The sequence below is a fragment of the Vanellus vanellus genome, assembly GCF_965231255.1.
Source record: "Vanellus vanellus genome assembly, contig: HAP1_SCAFFOLD_33, whole genome shotgun sequence".
Lineage (NCBI taxonomy): Eukaryota > Metazoa > Chordata > Aves > Charadriiformes > Charadriidae > Vanellus > Vanellus vanellus.
The window spans coordinates 1,185,037-1,203,780 of NW_028128339.1; the positions used below are offsets into that span (position 1 = coordinate 1,185,037).

The 18,744-nt window shown below is 53.2% G+C and overlaps 1 protein-coding gene across 1 annotated transcript in view; it reads left to right on the forward strand.

Moving 5' to 3' along the window:
- The window catches only part of LOC309684576 (sentrin-specific protease 2-like), a gene marked incomplete at both ends in the record, with an annotated part of 111,032 nt that extends 94,622 nt beyond the window's left edge, over positions 1–16,410 (forward strand). Inside the window, 7 exons of the mRNA XM_082500463.1 lie at positions 12,906–12,983; positions 13,699–13,830; positions 14,246–14,449; positions 14,577–14,656; positions 15,151–15,235; positions 15,682–15,777; positions 16,348–16,410. Of these exons, the coding sequence (XP_082356589.1) occupies positions 12,906–12,983; positions 13,699–13,830; positions 14,246–14,449; positions 14,577–14,656; positions 15,151–15,235; positions 15,682–15,777; positions 16,348–16,410 (738 nt within the window). The remainder of the gene's footprint in view (positions 1–12,905; positions 12,984–13,698; positions 13,831–14,245; positions 14,450–14,576; positions 14,657–15,150; positions 15,236–15,681; positions 15,778–16,347) is intronic.
- Positions 16,411–18,744: the final 2,334 nt, after the last annotated feature.

An 18,744-nucleotide genomic window follows, 5' to 3' on the forward strand; every position in this document is an offset into this window, starting at 1 on the left:
GAGCTCCCCCCAGCCCCGGGCATGGCTCACAGGGGATGGGATACCTGTGTCCCTGCCGGCTCCTCGGGGAAATTAACCCCATCCCTGCCGGAACCAGGACACCCCCCGCCCCTCTTTCCCCCCTTCTCTCCTGCAACCCGCATCTTTCAGCCGCGTCGGGGCGGTGATGGAGAGCGAAGGGACAGAGGGGACAGCCGGGACAGGGGGACGCAGCAGATGCCAACCCCAGTTTGGGACTCAGGGAAGCAAAGAGGAAAGGGCGCGTGAAAGAGAAATGCCTCTTTGAGGAGACGGGATCCCTTCTCTTGGCTCATACAGGCACTGCTCTTCTCAAAGCCCTTAAGAAATCGCTTTTTAACGCTCCTTTAATTATTATGGGGGGTTTCACCCCCTGCTGGCAATCCTACATCCCTGCTCTACTGGGCATTAGAGAACCACTGGACTAGTTCCTGTCCTTGAACCCCGAGAAAAGCCGGCTTTGGCTAAAAACCAAACATCCTCCTCCCGCCCCCACCCCCTCTGAAAAAAAAAAAAAAAAAATTAAAATCCTTACCGCCTCCCCCACGGCACCGGCGCCACCGGCAGCCGCCCCCCCCACCGCCACGGCACAGGCGCCTCCGCCGCCGCCTGCACCGGCACCGGCACCCGCACCACCGGCAGCCGCCCCCCCCACCGCAACAACACCGGCCCCTCCGCCGCCCGTCCCGGCACAAGCCGCGCCCCCCCCTGCAGCGGCACAAGCCACGCCGCCGCCTCTCCCGGCACAACCTACTGCAGCCACTACAACCAGTACCAAAACTACTCCAACTCCATCAAAATCGGTACAAGCCGCCCCGGGAACCAGGAGCAGGAAGAGGAGGTCAACTCCTTCCCCTGCCCCTTACCACAAAGACCACCTCAAGTCACATAGCTTGGGGGAGAGTTCTGAACAAGATCCAGGGGAGGGTCCTTCAAGACCACAGAAGGGAAAGAGACCTTTGAAAACAGACAAAGGCCAGAGTCCTTCTAGAGCAGATGCTGGAGAGGCCCCTTCTGGGGCAGCCTCCCCACAGGAGGACTCAGATGTAGAGGGAGTTGTTCAATCCTTCTCCGTGAAAGATCTGAGAAGTATCAGGAAGGACTTTAGTCGTCATGAAGGCGAAACACTTGTCTCCTGGTTGCTCCGATGCTGGGATAGCGGGGCAGATACCCTAGACTGAGATGGCAGAGAAGCTAGGCGATTGGGAAACCTGTCCAAGGATGGAGGGATTGTACCTGAAAGAACTGCCTGTGTGAGAGGTGATTTATAGGGATGGGCAAGCGATAGTAGACCCTGATGAAATGCCATGCAAACGATCTCTGCTCAAAAAGTTTGTACAAAGTGCACCATCAACATATTCCCACCCATTGTCAACAATGGTCTGGGGAGGATCCGATACTGACACACCAACTGTAAATGAAGGGGTTAAGAAGGTACGACAGTATGAAGACAGTCTCTCTGGTCCCTTCTCTGTGGCAGCCATAGAAAAGCTGACTGTGACCACCGAGAAAATGACTGAGAAACTGACTGAGAAACTAGAGCAAATGACCCAGAGATTAGTTGAGCAAACCGATAAACTGTTTGATAAACTAACCAAGGTGGAGGAAAAACTCCATGCTTTCCCTGGACAGACTCATGTTGCAGCTGCTAAGAGGAAACGCCCTCCTACTCAAGAGAAAAACCACCCTCCGACTCAAGACAAATCAAAGCTGATGCGAGATATCCTGTGGGTTTGCCTCTGTGAATATGCAGAAGACATGAAGAAGAGGGATGGAGAACCTACCTCAGCCCTACAGGCACAGGTGCTTGAGTTGCAAAATGAAGCCGATAGAAGAAAGGATTCTTACAGGAAGAAGGTTGCTCCAACCTACGGTAGGCGATCCTACGGACCAGGTAGGAACCAATCTGATAATCGTAGGTACTACGGTCAACAGCAGAGGTGCCCTGCCTCCAGCCAGGAGGAGGAGAGGGACAACCGACTTTATTGGACTGTGTGGATTCGATGGCCTGGCACATGAGAGCCACAAAAGTATAAAGCCCTGGTGGACACTGGTGCACAGTGGTGGTGCTTTTTTTTTTGCTGTCTCCAGGGAGTTATCTAATGTGAAAAGAGAAGTATTTATTTCTTTATATAATTTAAATATTTATTTTCATAAAAAGAGCCTTAAGGGAACGAACCTCTACCTGGTAATGAGAGAGGGTGATTTATTCTTTTTTTTTTATTTAACTGAAAAAAAGTTGGATGTAGCGATGTGGATTTTCGCTCCCTCACAATCCCCCAGGAAGAGGATTGGAGCCAGGAGGAGCATCGGAGCACAGAAGCCGCGAAGCGATGGTCACACAGTGCTGCAGGGGCAATCGAGGTGTCGTTCAGTGGTGAGATGAGCAAGCAGCATCCCGAAAATCCGCCCCTGGAGAAGGGTCAGCGGTGTACGGACGCTCTCTGTGTTCTGTAAGCCCCCTTTGGGGAGCCCCTGCTGCCCCCTTGGCAGTGCCCGGGTGGCTGTGACTGCTGAAAGCTGGTTTGGTGTGTTGAGGTGTTAGGTGGGGTGGCAGCAGCCCCTGCCCGCCCCGGGAGGGGGGACACCACCTCTCCGGTGGCACTGGATGGGTGGGAGGGAGGGAGGGAGCACAGCTCTGGAAGCCATGGAGAAAGGCGTGGGGGTGTCCCTCATCGTGGCAGCCCCCAGCAGCCCTACCCCGCCACACGGCCACCCCAAGGACACCCAAGCCCCATCTTGGTCCTCTCCCTCTTGGGTGATGCCCTTCCACCCGCCCTGGAGGTGCGCTCCTCTCCTGCAGGGGGGGACGCCCAGCACTCGCCTGGCTAGAGAAGCACGGGGGGGGTGCTTAGGGGGCATCTGAGCTTCCCAGTTACACGGGCATAATTAGGGCGCCCTTAAGAACCATTAATAACCACTTTGGCTCTGCTAACCAACTGCGGCGAGGCCCCCACCCCACTTTAGCGCAGGCTTTGTGATGCCAACACCTCCCTGAGCCACTGGGTAAAGCGACGCCTGGCAAAAAAACACCATCACCCAAAGAAAACCCCACACCACATCCCCCACTCCCCGCCCACCCCTTCTCCCCCCATCACAGCCATGGGGCAAACTCCCACCACCACCACACCCCAATCTCAGCTCGGCCGTGACACCCCCAAGACACTGGAAAGAAAGCAACCGAGAGCAAGGTCAGGCTCCTGTGAGCTGCAGAGATTTCTCTTTGGTTTTTGATGTTGTCGTTGGGTGGGTTTTGCTTGGTTGTTTTTCACACAACACTTTGCAGTAGAGGACAAAAACGTGGTGTCGCAGCCCCCGGGGTCGGCGCCGGCACTGCCACCTCCCCCCCCCCGCTCCTGTCCCTCCTCTTGCCCCGCAGCTGTTCCCACTTTCCTTGCTTGGTTTGGTTGGTTTTTTTTCCTTTCTACCTTTCTTTTTTAATATGTTTTCGCTTCCCCCTTTTTTCTCTTTTACCCCTTTTTTCTTTTGACCTTTTTTGCTTTTTCCCCCTTTTTCCCCCCCTTTTTTTCTTTTTCTCTTTTTCATTTTCCCACTTTATTTTTCCTCCTTTCCCTTTTCTCTTTTTAAACATTTCTCAAGCTTTCTCCTGAAGGAACGGCCCCTGGCTCTCCGCTAGCAGAAGGAGCCTACGGAAGAGCTCTGGCACTGACATGGGCAGGAACACCCACAAGTGAGAACTGGATAGACAAAAGGCTCCTCAATGATGACACTGGGGCAGCCCGACCTTAGAAGCAGCAGAGGAGCAGAGCCACCCAGAGCCACCCAGAGAACAGGAAGGGCTATTCAGGGCCTTATTGTCTGCGCGAAGTAACCATCTGCTGAGAACCGGTCTGGCGGCTCAGAGCTCAGCCACAGCAGCACTCTTGAGCCAAAGGGGAAAAGTACACCGGCAGGAAGACTGGGAGCCTTCCTCCACAACAACCCACAGATCATGACCAGAGTGGTGCCTATTCCCAGCCTACACTAATGAATACGTACGCCTTTGCATCAGAAAGGAACGCTTGCTTTACCAGCCCCTGGGCGAGTTGGGAGCCATCCCCCTTGCACCCAGCGCTGCAATAAACATGCTGCTTTGTAACTCGCCCCGAGTTGGGGAGTTTCTTTCCGCACGTCAGCACCCCTGGGATTGCTTTCCTTCTCCCGCCTCGCACTCGCTCGACGTGGTTTTTTCCAACTCAGTCTTTTTTATTAAAAAAATTAATGAAAAAATGCTCCAACTCTCAGTTTTACAAGGCACACAAAATCTCTAAAAGGGAAACACAAGCGTGAGGTGCTGAGGTACCAAAACCTGCCCCTGTTAGTCCAACTAAAGGGACAGCGTCGGGAGGCGACGGAGGAGGAAGGGGGAGGCTGTGGGATGGAGAGAGCCCTCCCCGTACCCCTCAGCTGCGCATCCTCGCAGCGCCGCGGGAATGGGGGGCTGTGTGTCTGGGCGGGTCTTTGGTTTGCTCCCCTGACCTGCTGGGGGTGGTGGAGGAGGTTGGAGGGGGTTGTCCGGCAGTGGGGTTACATTCATCAGGCGGTGCTGGGCGGCACGACAGGAGCATCACTTGCTGTGCTGCGAGGCCGGGGCTCCCGGAGCGTGTTTCTGCTCCTGCTGCTTCACCTGCTGGACCATTTCCCTCATCTTGCACTGTGCAGTCTTGGGGAGGAGAAGGGAAAAGCAAGAGTTGGGGGTCAGGGCACTGTTTCTCCCACCACCACCCACCCCTGAGCCCCCACCGAGCATCTGGCCTTCTACTAAACACAGGCGGGAGAGGTGGGCCCATGCCAACGGGTACAGGAGAGCTGGGGAGAGACTTTTTACAAGGGCATGGGGTGACAGGACGAGGCGGAGTGCCTTCAAAGTGGAAGAGGGGACATTTAGAGGAGATAACAGGAAGAAATTTTTCACTGTGAGGGTGGTGAATCACTGGCCCAGCTTGCCCAGAGAAGCTGTGGCTGCCCTAGCCCTGGAGGTGTTCAAGGCCAGGTTGGATGGGGCTTGGAGCAACCTGGGCTGGGGGGAGGTGTCCCTGAACAGGGCAGGGGGGTGGGACTCCATGATCTTCAAGGTCCCTTCCAACCTCAACCGTTCTGTGATAAGTTGGGGAGCAAAACTGCTCCCCGCACACTCCCATTCCCTGACCTCGGCAGTGCAGAGGGGAAACTGAGGCACGAAGCGCAGGACCAGCCCCGCAGCGCCTTCCTCACCTTGATGGAGGCACCCGCAAACCGCACCAGCTGCTTGATGTGCTGCCCCTTCTTCCCGATGATGGCCCCCACCGCCTGCGTCCCGATGAACACGTTCACAACCTCTTGCTCCGGAAGCTGCGGGGGCATGGAAGAGTGAGAGGGTCAGGGCACCAGCTGGACAGGGGACAACGGAGGTGGCTGTCCCCATCCCACCATCCCATGGTAGTGGTTGCCCACCCTACCAAGGTGCCCCAGCAAAGATCTCCTGGAGAGGGGGGACAGGCACCTAAAGGGTGCTGATGTGGGAAGGCGCTGGCTGGGGGAGCTCCGCCGAGAGCTGGCTGAGAGCTATGCCGAGGAGCTCTATGGTGGGAGAGAAAATGAGGGTCAGTGATGGCCCCAGCATGCCAGACCCTTCCCGGCCACCCCCAGACCCACGCACAGCAGCAAGACACCACCATGGGGCTGGGAGGCAGACGGGGGCTCCCAGTTACCCCCACTCCCCCCACGCTGACACCTTGCCGCCCGTGTCCCGCATCTGCAGGGGAAAACCACGACACAACTCTCTCCTGCTCTGCATTCCAGCAAGTGCAACCGGATGCTACCTGCAAACCACCACTGCTCAGCTGGAGGACGAGCAGACCCGGCTCCCCTGCCCAGCCTGGACGCCGCTCTCGCTCCCAGCCCTGGAAAAAAAGCCTCTCCAGGACGGGGCTGCAGCAACAGCCGCACATTTCCACCCCACAGGAAACAGCTCGTTAACGAGGGGCGAGCACCGCATTTCAAAGCCCCCTTAGGAGCAAGGCAGCGCCCCAAGAGCCAGCCCAACCCCCCCGCACACAGCTCAGCACTCACCACACGCTCGCCGGCCCCCGCAGCAGCGGCTCGAGCGGGGCTGCCCGCGGCCGGCGGTCGGGCGCCGCTCCGTCACAGCCGCTCACCATGGTGGAACGCCGAACGCAGTCCGCGTCCTTCCAGTCGCACCGCAGCCATGGCGCAGCCGGGTGCAGCGAGCGCAGCTCCCCGCCAGAGGGGCGCAAAGCGCCGTGCGAGCGCGCAGGAAAGGGCTCGGTAAGCCCGGGATTGGCATTCCCTCACCCACCGAGGGCAGAGGAGGCAGGAGGGGGCGCGCGAGAGCCCGCGCCGCCGGCCGCTGTCGCTCGCCTCAGGCCTGCGGGACGCCGAAAGGCTTCTCCGCTCTCCGAGGGGCCCCTCCGCTCTCTGGGAGGCTTCTGGGGGGCCCCTCCGTCTCTGGAGGGCTTCTGGGGGGCCCCTCCGGCCTCCGTGGGGGCCTCTCCCCGAAGGCCTCTTCCCCTCCTCCGGGCACTCCCCGGCCTCCCGGCGCCCAGCTGCCAGCCGGGGCCCGGCTCGGGGCTTCCGGAGAAGGGCAAGCGCCTCCCCCAGACAGAGCAGGGCCAGGCGGGCCGGGCGGGACGGCGCCGGCCCGGCCCCACCGCAGGGCAGGGGCAGAAGCGGGCCGGGCGGCCGCTAACGGCTCCCTCAGGCAGAGCACAGACGGCGGCGCGCCTGCGCGCGCGCACCCACCGCCCCGCCCCTCTCTCCCCCCTCAGCCTCCCCTCCACTAATGGCTGCGGGGGGCCCTCGGCGCCCTCCTCGCCGCCCCCGGCCCCGCCGCCGCGCAAGAGGCCGCCCCCCAGGGCAGCGAGCCGCCCCGCCGCCTCAGGGCCGCCCCCGGGCATCGCCCCGGCGCCCACTCCCCCCCCATCTCCCCGGCCAGAAGCAATGCTATCAGCAGGGGTCGGGGGCATAACAGTTCAAGAGAAATTCCTTTGTGTAAGAAAGACCAAAGAGTTCTTCAAAGGATCCGGCTGTCCTGACATTTGGGGGGGCAAAGAGAGGAAAAAACCCACCTGGGACCAACCTGTGTGCTCCATTCCCAAAGGACAAAGTGATTGAAGTGGGTGTATGCCCGAGTTGCTTTCCCACCTTTTATGTCCTGTCCTCCTTAGACTTTTCTTTGCAACTCAGTGTAGGGATTTCCGAAACGAACTTAATTTGTTGGCGATAGGAAGAAAGGTAAAATGTTGGGAAGCATTAACGGAATGAGCCAAAGAGGCCTAATGTGCTGCAGCGGGATCATTAGCTCTCTGCGAGCGGTCGTTGGCTGGGAGAGGTTGGGGGGTGTTGAGGAGGGCTGCAGTTAGGTGTATGTGCCTGAGATGATCCCAGGGGCGCTTGGAGGGGGAGACCTTTGGGATAGGAAAAGTAACTTGGGAAGTTTGGGCCCTGTGAAGGGAAGTCAGCCTGCTGGGAGCTTCCCTAGGGTTGCAAAACACTGTTGTGTGTGTTCTTTCCTCAGCGTTTGCATAGTTGTGGATGATGATGATGACGAGACTCCGCCGAAAAAGCAAAAATCAGGTATCGCGCATTACACAAGTACTGAATATGCCCGATTTTTCTGAGGTTTCGTGTCCCTTGGAAAAGTCTGGCTTTTGTGCTCTGGCATTGTTCCTGAAACGGTGGCTTTTCAAGCTGTTGGCTTCTTGCCTTGTGGCTCTCTATGCCTATAGCCAATGGCTTGAGGGTGTCCGGTAGGGCTTAGCCCTATAGATGACGGACGTTCTCTGCGGTGACTGTGGCAGGGCCCAATACTTTTACTGCCAGCAGGAGATAGCCCAGGTCTCTGGCGCTGAGCCCGCGCCTGTCAGCAGAAAGAGTATCTTAAATCCAAGCTGTGTGCTCCCTCCTGTCTGTATTCGCAATGTACCTCTGTTGGTTTTCTAGCCTGTTCTTATACGGCCTGTCTTTGTTTTTTAGATTATTCCATCTCTGAGCAGAAAGAGAAAGTTGACGTTTCTGCAGTGCTGCAGTTGCCGACCAAGGCAACCAAACGCCCGGCGGCTTCCGTCAGCGAAGATGCTGCCGGCACAGAGTCTGCGGAAGAGGTTAGCGAGGGCTTTGAAATGTTAGGGTCTGTGCAAGGTGCGAGAGCAAGCGGCTCTCCCTAATGCATCTTGAGGTTGAGCCTGCTCTGAGCCTGTACAGCAGTAGGTGGTTCTTTTGCATTTCTAGCAGGCAGCTCTAATGTGGGCTGGGTTTGCCTTACTCAAGCCTGCGTCCTCTGCTCCGGCACTGGCAGCTGCGGGAGGAGCAAACTGTTTGTTGTCTTCCAGATACTTGAGAATGGTTCAAGTTTATAGTTTTAGTGTGTTTGCAAACTGTTATTCTCTTTCTCAAGCTTGTGGTTAAGGAATCAATATACACTACCTGACAAGAAAAACTGCATACTTGCTCTGGATAAACCACTTTCTGCTCATTATCCACCAGTCCAGGAGAGCGTTCCTGTAGGACTTTGGCTCTGTAAAAATGAGCCACCTTGACTGCCTAGTTTGGTTCAAAGGTGTAGTGCAGTTTTTCTTATTGCCCCATGGGATTAGAGGGCTAAGAGACTGTCGGGCTCTAGTTCTTCGTTCCTGAGAGAGTCGTTAACTCTTATTTGTACACAATATATTTCTCAAGGGCCGAACTATCACCCTTTGGAATGTTTAGAAGCCGACTGAGTGATAACTCAGTGACAAGACTGTATTCTTTTAATTGCTGCACATATGAGAGCCTGTATTCAAAATTTAAAGCGTACCTGTCAAAGGTCCTGCCAAGATTTGCCGCCTTCTGCAGTCTGAACCAGCAAGTCATGGTCCCCAAGTCATAGTAGAGCTGACTACGCCTCAGGAAGTGTGTTTGCTGGGATTCACATTCAGGTTACACTCACGCTGGTGCTTTTTTGTTGTTTTCTTTTAAGCCTGGGTCCACTTCTTTAGAGCCTTCCACTAAAAGACCACGATTTTCGTCACTCGAGGTAGCCGTGCTGCAAATTGGTAAGGCTGACATCAAGTTATACGACTTGTTTCATTTTCACCCTACCTTGTGTACTGTCCAAGTCTACCCCTAGGGTTCTGTAGGGATTATGGCAGGCACGGGACGAGGCAGCATCTGGGAATACTTGAGCGTGACCTCTGTTTCTTACCCGCATCCTCGCATTGCTTCTGGAGTGGAGCCGGGCGTCGATCTGGTCGTCTCGGTACCAGAGCTGCCTTGGATGCAGTCCTTCCGTTCTGATAGGTCCACTGTTAGCTTGCCAGAAGCAAATTGTTTTCAATGGTCCTTTTAGGTAGTAGATCCTGAGGAGCCTTTTGTATTTCAGGTTTCGGCTGGCAATACCTTGTGCGCGCAACTTGCTGCAGTTGCCGGTGTGAAAACCTGAAAATGTCCTAAAGTGACATAACACAAATCATATGATGATGTGAGAGAGAAAATGACAATTTATCTTTGGTGAAGCTCGTTACTGTAAACTCATAAACCTCTTCAGTTTCCTTTTATACTTACCGATGCCTTACGCTCTTCTCTCGTAGGTCAAATGCCGTGTGGGACCCATGCTCGCTTGACTAAGGAACCACTCTCTCGTCCTGACAAGACAATTCCCCGTCTGAGGTAAAAATCCTTCCGTTTTCTTTGACTTCTTCCCCGAAAGGTTTACTGCCTATGGTAAGGGAGGTCGTCAGCTGCTTCCCCTCCCGAAGAACCAATATTAAACTTTTTCTTTAAATCCAGCTACTTAATTGACACAGGAGATTAGCTAGAGATTAAAGGTCTGCGGTAAGAGGAAGCGTTGAACTTGAGAGGAGGCTGAGGACACAATCAACAGCGTATCTTCAAGGCAGTTGTTGTGATTTTCACTTTTACTTCTCTCTACTTCCCCATTAGCCAGTTGAAGACAGCGGGTCTTCATCTGAAAGTCATAAACATCTCGTGTCTGTCTCCATCGTCATCGGTGTACGTGCTTGACAAAGCAGGTGGTGGTGGAGGTGCACATTGGAATGTTCTCTTGATACCGTTTCTTTTGCCGTTGATGTTTTGAGCACAAGCCGGAAGGGCAAACAGAGCATCAAAGCTGCTCCAGACAGCTTCTTACCACTGAGGCCACCAGTTAAGGAGCGCGCTGCGCCAGAATCCGCCACTGCAGATGAAAATCCATACCATGAAAATGATACAGAAGAGAGTTTCTCATGTAATTTTGGGTGCGCTGAGTTTAAGCGCACTGCATTTGAGAGCAGGTCAAGACTCTGCTGTCGGCGTCTCATCTGCCAGTCGTTGCTTATTGTGGTTTGGCTCATATTTTGGAGCAGATCTGGAGCCTGAGAAAGAGATTCCTTTCAGAGGAAGCTAAACCAGAGAAGTTCCTGGGGAAGGTGTCTAATGCACTCCAACCGCTACTGAGCATATAGTCCCTGAGGTCAGAGCAGGGCAGGTCTGAAGTAAAATGTCCCAGCAGTGTGGATGCTGTGGACATTGCCATTCTCAGCGTCAGCATAACCTTTAACAAATAGATTGAGCAGAATTGGTCAGGGCTGGTTGAAATGAACGCTGTCTTGTCCCACAGAGTAAAGTGGCCTCCTCAGGTTAATGCAGATATTTGTCGGATGTGCAAAGAATATTTTGTTCTTCTTAAAGAAAAACCCCAAAAGCCAGCGTGAATTGGTACGCACTGATAACAAATGCCCCCCGTATAAAAATTGTGATTCTCCTCTGTTGTTTGTTTCCTGCCCCAAAGTGTTCAAGCCTCCTCCAAGGAACCAGTGGCGACTGTGAGTCACCGGGAAGAACCAAAATACGGAGGAGATGTCTATCCACGTGCAACACTCAGGACCGGTGAGTATCCCCATGATTCCAATCCGTTCCACTTTGTAGGTAGACGTCAAATCCGAATAGGGCATTTCTTACACACTCGCAGATGACGTTCCGAGTTCAAAGTGCTTGCCAGAATTCGAACTTCCTGACCATACCGTCATCCTTCAAAGTTTTTCCTTTTTTTTTATTTATCACTCAGAAATGGAGAGCTGTGTACATCTGATGGTGATTGAAAGTCGACTTCTTGTTTTCTTACTACTGCTTTTCTGTGCAGGTGTCGAATGTATAGATGTTTGCTGCCCGCAGCGGTCGCAGAGAGGTGATACGATCAGGTAGAGTCTCTTCTAATGATGCTTCTTGTTCCTTTTGGCTCTGCGCGTGTATCTCTTTCAGCCGCTGGTAGAGTCTCGAAGATGACCAATGGTCTTTGATCGTCTCAGTGCTGTGAAAGAGAAGCAGCTAGCTTGCGGCTCCGTAATTGCTTGCAAGCCAGTTGCATCTCCAACACAAGCGAGAGCCGTGCTGCGTGACAAAGAGGGTTGTGCTGGTGTGGTGTTTGCTGTGGGAAGAAAGCCAGTAAGGGTGCGAGTGGTGGCCGTCCCAAGTTGTCCTTGGATGTGCAGAATCCGTTTTTGTTTGTGAGTCGTTCTGCCGAGCCATCAAGGAGCTGACATTTCACTTCTTTCACTTGGAAACCCGCATCCTAAGCAGAAGGATTAGAGAGCTTGTAAAGCCTGGTGGGACTTGAGGCAGTTTTGGGGACTTTGTAAGTCCCAAAGGATGCCTGGGGTTTGCCTAGGAGGGGGAAAAAGGCAGCGTGCAGTTGGGTTTGAGAGGCCAGCGGCCTCATTGGTATTGGCTGTCTGAGCTGGCAGGACTGCGAGTTGCGACGGCTTTGCGGTCTTTATGGAAACAGGTTTTTGGGGGCAGTAGGTGCAGCTACAGGGAGAGATTTTGTACGGCGGTAAGATGCACGCATCTTTCTGCAGTGACCTGCCCTTACATGAGAGAGGAGAAAGCGTAGATGGGAGCAGAGGGAGGTTCAGTTGCAGCAGTCCTGTTTTGTAGCTAATTCTGTCCCTATTCTTCTCCCCGCTTTAAAAACTAGTGCTGTATTTAGCCTTGCAAAAGCCTTTCTTGTCCAGAGGGTGAATTCTTGAGAATTCCATGGGACAGGACGGATATAGAGCTCGCTTCTCTCTCTCCCTCTCCTGGCAGGTACTGCACACCAGAAGAAAACTCTGCGGAAGAGGAAGGAGCAGTGAAAGAAACCATCGCAGGGGTAAGCTTGTGTTATTCCCAAGGAAAATAGAGCTCTTTGTGATGAGAAACTTCAGCACTCTTCACATGACTTCCTCAACAATATCTGTATTTGCCCAGGTTGTTTTTCCCCGGGAAAGCGGGAGCGTTATTTGATGAGTAGCGCTATCGCCAAGTGTTTTCCGCTGCCGTTAATTTTGTTTCTGGACTATTAGGAGCACACTACACTATACGGTTTTGATTCTTCCCCTTTCACGTGTTGGGTATAGCCTCAAAATCTTTAGCGCACAGACTTGGTTGACCTGCAAAGCTGGACTGGGGTGTCTTTAGTCTTATCTTGTTTGCTGGGATAGGAAGTACGTCTCTTTGACTTTCACCTCTGGTCAGGGTTGAGGTCAAAAATAAAATTTTAGTCATGGTAATCAGAAATAGTAGTCTCAATCTCAACTTGATACCTACACGTGGAGGCTTTGCTGGGGTTCTTAACGCTAGCCCAAGGCAAAGGAGCTTTCTGCCTCTCTTGCCTCCGAGTGCAGCACTCCATGGGTGCACAGTTGGAATGCAGTCGTCAAGAAGAAGTAACTTTGGAGTTTGCTGGTTGCATGGGTGTACAAAAACCCTTCCAGTTTTCTATATAAGCAAGATTTTCTGTCCTGTCCCCAAGGAAACAAATCTGTGCTTGATTGCTAGCTTAACGTCCGTTTGTCTAACAGAGGCAGCGTGGCACAGAAATCTTAGAAGATGCCTTATTCCGAGGACACCCTACACCTGTTCCGTCCAAAAAGTCAGCCAGCCTCGATGTGGAGGAAAAGAAAGTGCCAAGATTGGGAAAAACAGCGGAACGCTTTCCTCCGCTCACAGAGGTACCGTAGGCGACAGTCTGTGAGACAAAAGAGAAGGTTGTGGCAGAGCTGCAAGGAAGTCCTCTTCTTCTCGGTGGTTCTTAAGGCGCTTTGAAATCTGAAGAACTTGCATTGAACCTGTTAGCGAGTGGCTGTGGTTGTGGCTTCACAGTGCGAGGGTCAGCACTAAAGCTGCTTTGAAGGATTTTGTGTGCTCCCCGCGCTCCTTCAGTTGTGCTGCCCTAAGGGTTTGTGGGCCTTCTGTTAGCGGGACGGCTGCCTCAGTTTCCCCCTTTGCCGTTCCCTTTGAAGTCCCCCACCTTCACGTTCTTTCAGGCTCCTGACTTAGCTGCCTCGGTACGGAGGATGCCCGCTGGGGTTGGCTTAAACCTGGGTATTGCGAGGGCCGCAGCAGCACCTGGGAAAGGGGGTTGCCAGAGTTGTGTTCCATTTTCAGCTGCTTGAGCGTGTTTGCTAAGTTGACGGGTTTTATCCCCACGTCCTTGGTGAAAAGAAACGGCAGCAAGCCTGGGCTGTGAAGTTCAAAGTTAGGATGCTGAAACCAACCAAGCAAGGCAAAAGCGCTATCGCTCACTGAGGCAGGAAACCGTCGGAGGCAGTTGCTCTGTCACCTGAGCTGAATTTACAGGCCGTGTTTCAGTGGAAAGCTGCCCCCAGGTCAGCGTGCTCCATGCGCTGTTTCACAAGTCCTTCCCCATTTAATTGTTCCTTTCAGGCCATGGAGAGAGAGGTCAGTGCCGCATTTGGCAAAGGTGAGCCAGATGAGATCATGAGCAGTGCCTTCAAACTAAAGGTCACTCGTGAGGACATCCGCACGCTCAGGAACCTTTGCTGGCTAAACGATGAGGTAAAACCAGCTGCAGCACAGGGCTAGTCTCACTCAGCCTTTATTGAAAAATACCCCTCCGCCCTGTACAGAAGTCGCGTCAACGTTCTTTGACGACCTCCGCTGCAGAGCCTAGAAATCTCTGTACACTTCTTATTTGAGGTGTTGAAGGGTCGAGCGTTTCGGGAAGTTCCGTTACTTCTTGTATGACGCAGCTTCCCGGAGTTCGTCCGGGTTATTGGCGTGGGTGGCAGGTGTTTTGATCAAACTGCCGATGTAGCCCCGTGTGAAATCCTGGGAACAAAAGCTGACAGCTGAGGCTGGAGTTCTCTGCGCTGCGTGCTTAAGGGTGGCCAGAAAAGAGGTGGTGCTGTATTTTTCGTTGGGGAAGGCAGCGTCTTATTTTGACACCTCACGTTTCCTCTTTATGGTGCAGGTCGTTAATTTCTACATGAGTCTGGTGATGGAAAGAGGGAAGAAGGAAGGCTATCCAGCAGTCCACGCGTTTAGTACTTTCTTTTATCCAAAACTAACATCTGGGGGCTACGAGTCGGTCAGAAGGTGGACCAAGAGTGTCGATGTCTTTAAGCAGGACATCCTCTTCGTGCCTGTGAACTCGCGAGCACACTGGACACTAGCCGTGAGTCCCACGGGCTTTTCCTTTAGAATTGGACGGGGAGCAAAAACTGGCAAGAGAAGTCATGTAGGTGTTGGGGGGTGTGCGGCACAAGGTTGTGCTTTGTCTAACGGTCACCTTTTAATAACAGGTCATAGATCTGAGGAAGAACACGATCACGTACTTGGACTCGCTTGGGCAGAAAGGGGACAAGATTTGTCAGACTTTGCTGTAAGTAACCGCTCCGTCACTGCTTTTCTGGTGTGAATGAGGAGAGGGGTTTTAGATTTAGTCCCTGTAAGGCGACTGCCAGTTTTCACGTGGCTTGTAGATAACCAAGCAGGAATCTTGGAGTTGCTTGCTGCGACTTGTCTGGCATCGACTGCTTATCTGCTGTCACAGCGTCCCCTGCACCCAGGGTCTGGGGTGCCTGGATTCTGCCACCTTCCCGTGAGAGGCACAGCCAAATACGCCATAGCCCCGTGGCACACGTGTGCCGACTTTGTTAGTTCTTGACCATTAGCTCACAGCCTCTCCCTGTGTTTGTAAGTTTCAGATTGGGATTTTTCCTCAAAATCAGCCTTAAATCAGCTGCAGTGAGGATCCTCTGACATTTTACCGTCCTGCCGTCCGTCTTCCTGTGATCCTTCAGCCGCTTTATTTTGTTGTTGGCCTAAATTACAGAGATGAAAAGGGATTTTTTTTTTTCCTTTTGTTTTAACCAGCCAATACCTGCAAAAAGAAAGCTGGGAAAAAAGACAGCTGGAGCTGGATGTTTCAGAGTGGACTCTTCACAGCATGGAGCCACGTGTACGTGAGCACCACTTGGGTTTGAAATGGGAACTGTAAGTGCTTCTTTGGGGCCCAGATCCTGGCCCGTGGCAAAGAAAGGGTTGAGCTGATGTTTCTCGAGGAGTTGATAGTAAAAAGCAGTCCCTAAAGACCGGATTTAAGAAAGGTCACTTAAGAAAGAGGCGGTGCGAACCTTGAGACACCTCGCAGGGGGGAGGGCTGCTGCGCCTTCTGGGCCTGCCAAAAATTTGGATCGTAGTGTCCGAGTCCGGGAGGCAGAGGGGAGGGATGGTGAGCAGTGAACTGGGTCTGTTCCTCGTGGGCGGGAGTGGGTATCGGGGATTAGGCAAGTAGGGTCAGGAGTGTGCGGTGAGCGCAGTGTCGGTGTGGGTAATGTGCGCTGCTTCCAAGTTGCTTTTCTTTTGAGACAGAGGGAAATCCTCCATCTTCTTTGCATTTCTTAGGAGATCCCTCAGCAGCTGAATGGAAGCGACTGCGGCGTCTTTATGTGTAAATACGCAGATTACATCGCCAGAGAGAAACCATTCAACTTTAGCCAGGTGAGTGAAGGTCATAAACCCCTCCAAGCCCCTCTCGCCCAGGGACAGGAGCCAGGGAGGTTAGGCAGCAGCTCTTCATTGTGTCCGGGGCAGGGGCTGAGGTTTCGTACCCCGTTTCGGTGCGTAGTTGCTGGGGTCAGAACTTCCAAGTGGCCTGGGCAGGGCAGAGCTGTGGTTCTCCATCCCCGCCTTTGGGAGCTGCTGCCGGTGAGATTCCTCTTGGGCAAGATACTGCCGCCAGCGGGTTTGGCATATCTGGGCTCGATATCTTTTGGAGAAATGGCTTCTACCCTTTGACCAGTCAAGACACCGCTTCTTTTTCTTGATTTCGTTTTAGACGGGTCTTTTATTAGCGTGCTTGTAAGCTGTCGCGCGGTCAAGTCAATCTGGTTTTGTCGGGTTGTCGTGTCACCCTCTTAGGAACCGCGTGGGGTGTTGTACCCAAACGGTTGACAGTTCCTAAAGGGAACTTCCTATTAAGGACTCCGCTGGGCGTTTATGCGTGTTTGCCGCCTCTTTCTACCGTGACGTCATTATTTAATTTCTCTTTTCTTTCTCTTCTCTTTTCAGACTCACATGCCATACTTCCGGAAGAAGATGGTGTGGGAGATAATCCACCAACAGCTGCTGTGACACGTGGACTCTTAGAGTTCTTATTTTGATTACGTTTCTTCGACCTTAGTTACATTTCTTAGGCCTTTAGTTAGTTTTCTTAGACCTTTAGTTACATTTCTTAGACGAATTTTCCTCTTTAGGTTATGAAGTAGAAGTTAAGATGGTTTATTCCCCCCACCTCCCTTATTTTGGAGACAGTAACTCTGGGGTTTTGGTACACAAGTTTTCCTCTTTAGCTTATGAAGGAGAAGTTAAGATGGTTTATTCCCCCCACCTCCCTTATTTTGGAGACAGTAACTCTGGGGTTTTGGTACACAAGTTTTCCTCTTCAAGTTATGAAGTAGTGGTTAAGACAGTTTATTTCCCCACCACCACCCCCCACCCCCCCTTATTTTGGAGACAGTAACTCTCTGTTTCTGGAATATCTACCATCTCCTTGATTCCTAAAACTGGATTTGTCACGACCACGGAAAGAAAGCGTTTACCATCTCTTGATTTCTCACCAAAGCCCCTGTCCTTTGGGCTGGTTTGGGGTTGGCTTTTTTTGCTGCCTCCAGGGAGTGATCTAATGTGAAAAGAGAAGTATTTATTTCTTTATATAATATAAATATTTATTTTAATAAAAAGAGCCTTAATGGAAGGAAACTCTCGCTGTGTCCTGGTTTGAGGTAAAAGAGAACCAATTTTGTTCAGTAACTTGGCTTCTTAGCTGGGCCTCTTCTACCAACTGAAATTAACTGCCTATTGTGCCGTCAGCGTTCACTCTCTCAGAGCGATAAGAGCAATGGTTACAGCTGATGCCCAGGCATGGGATGCAGAGAGGCTCTTGCTTATACTTATTGCTATAACCCACACGGCCAACCAGCTTTGTTATTTGCCCCGTTGGAGGGTCGGAAGCGGAAAAGCATAGTGGGGTCCCACCTGCGGGGAGGAGCGACAGGACAGGTGACCCAAAACTGACCAACAGGGTATTCCATCCCATCTGCCTCATGCTCAGTAGAAAAGGGACCAAAGGGATCAAAGGGTTCTTCTACCTGGGGAATGTTTACTTCGCCCTTTGATAATTATGCTGATGTGACCCCATCAGAGCTGGGGCATGGCAACCTTCTGGGCTCTGAGGATAAGGACTGGTACCTTGTTAAGATCGTGATTTTGTTGTTGATGCTCCTGAATGTGGTGCAGGGGTGGTTTCTTGTGAAACATCTGTGCAGGGGGAGCTGGAGGGGACCGTGCGCTGCCGCCACTCAGACCCGCGCAGCCGCTCGGCGATCTGCAGCGGCGCGAACCGCGGCCCCGCACGGCCCGGCCGCAGCTGCCCCCCCCGGAGCAACGGCACCACCGGCAGCCGCCTCCTCCACGGCACCGGCGCCACCGGCAGCCGCCCCCCCCACCGCCACGGCACAGGCGCCTCCGCCGCCGCCTGCACCGGCACCGGCACCCGCACCACCGGCAGCCGCCCCCCCCACCGCAACAACACCGGCCCCTCCGCCGCCCGTCCCGGCACAAGCCGCGCCCCCCCCTGCAGCGGCACAAGCCACGCCGCCGCCTCTCCCGGCACAACCTACTGCAGCCACTACAACCAGTACCAAAACTACTCCAACTCCATCAAAATCGGTACAAGCTGCCCCGGTAACCAGGAGCAGGAAGAGGAGGTCAACTCCTTCCCCTGCCCCTTACCACAAAGACCACCTCAAGTCACATAGCTTGGGGGAGAGTTCTGAACAAGATCCAGGGGAGGGTCCTTCAAGACCACAGAAGGGAAAGAGACCTTTGAAAACAGACAAAGGCCAGAGTCCTTCTAGAGCAGATGCTGGAGAGGCCCCTTCTGGGGCAGCCTCACCACAGGAGGACTCAGATGTAGAGGGAGTTGTTCAATCCTTCTCCGTGAAAGATCTGAGAAGTATCAGGAAGGACTTTAGTCGTCATGAAGGCGAAACACTTGTCTCCTGGTTGCTCCGATGCTGGGATAGCGGGGCAGATACCCTAGACTGAGATGGCAGAGAAGCTAGGCGATTGGGAAACCTGGCCAAGGATGGAGGGATTGATAAAGAAATTGGGAGAAAGACAAGCACTCTCAGTCTCTGGAGGCGACTGGTGTCAGCCATAAAGCGCAGGTATCCCTTCAAGGACGATATCGAATGCCGTCCAAGTAAATGGACCAACATGGGAAAAGGTATGAAGTACCTGAGAGAACTGCCTGTGCGAGAGGTGATTTATAGTGATGGGCAAGCGACAGTAGACCCTGATGAAATGCCATGCAAACGATCTCTGCTCAAAAAGTTTGTACAAAGTGCACCATCAACATATTCCCACACATTGTCAACAATGGTCTGGGGAGGATCCGATACTGAC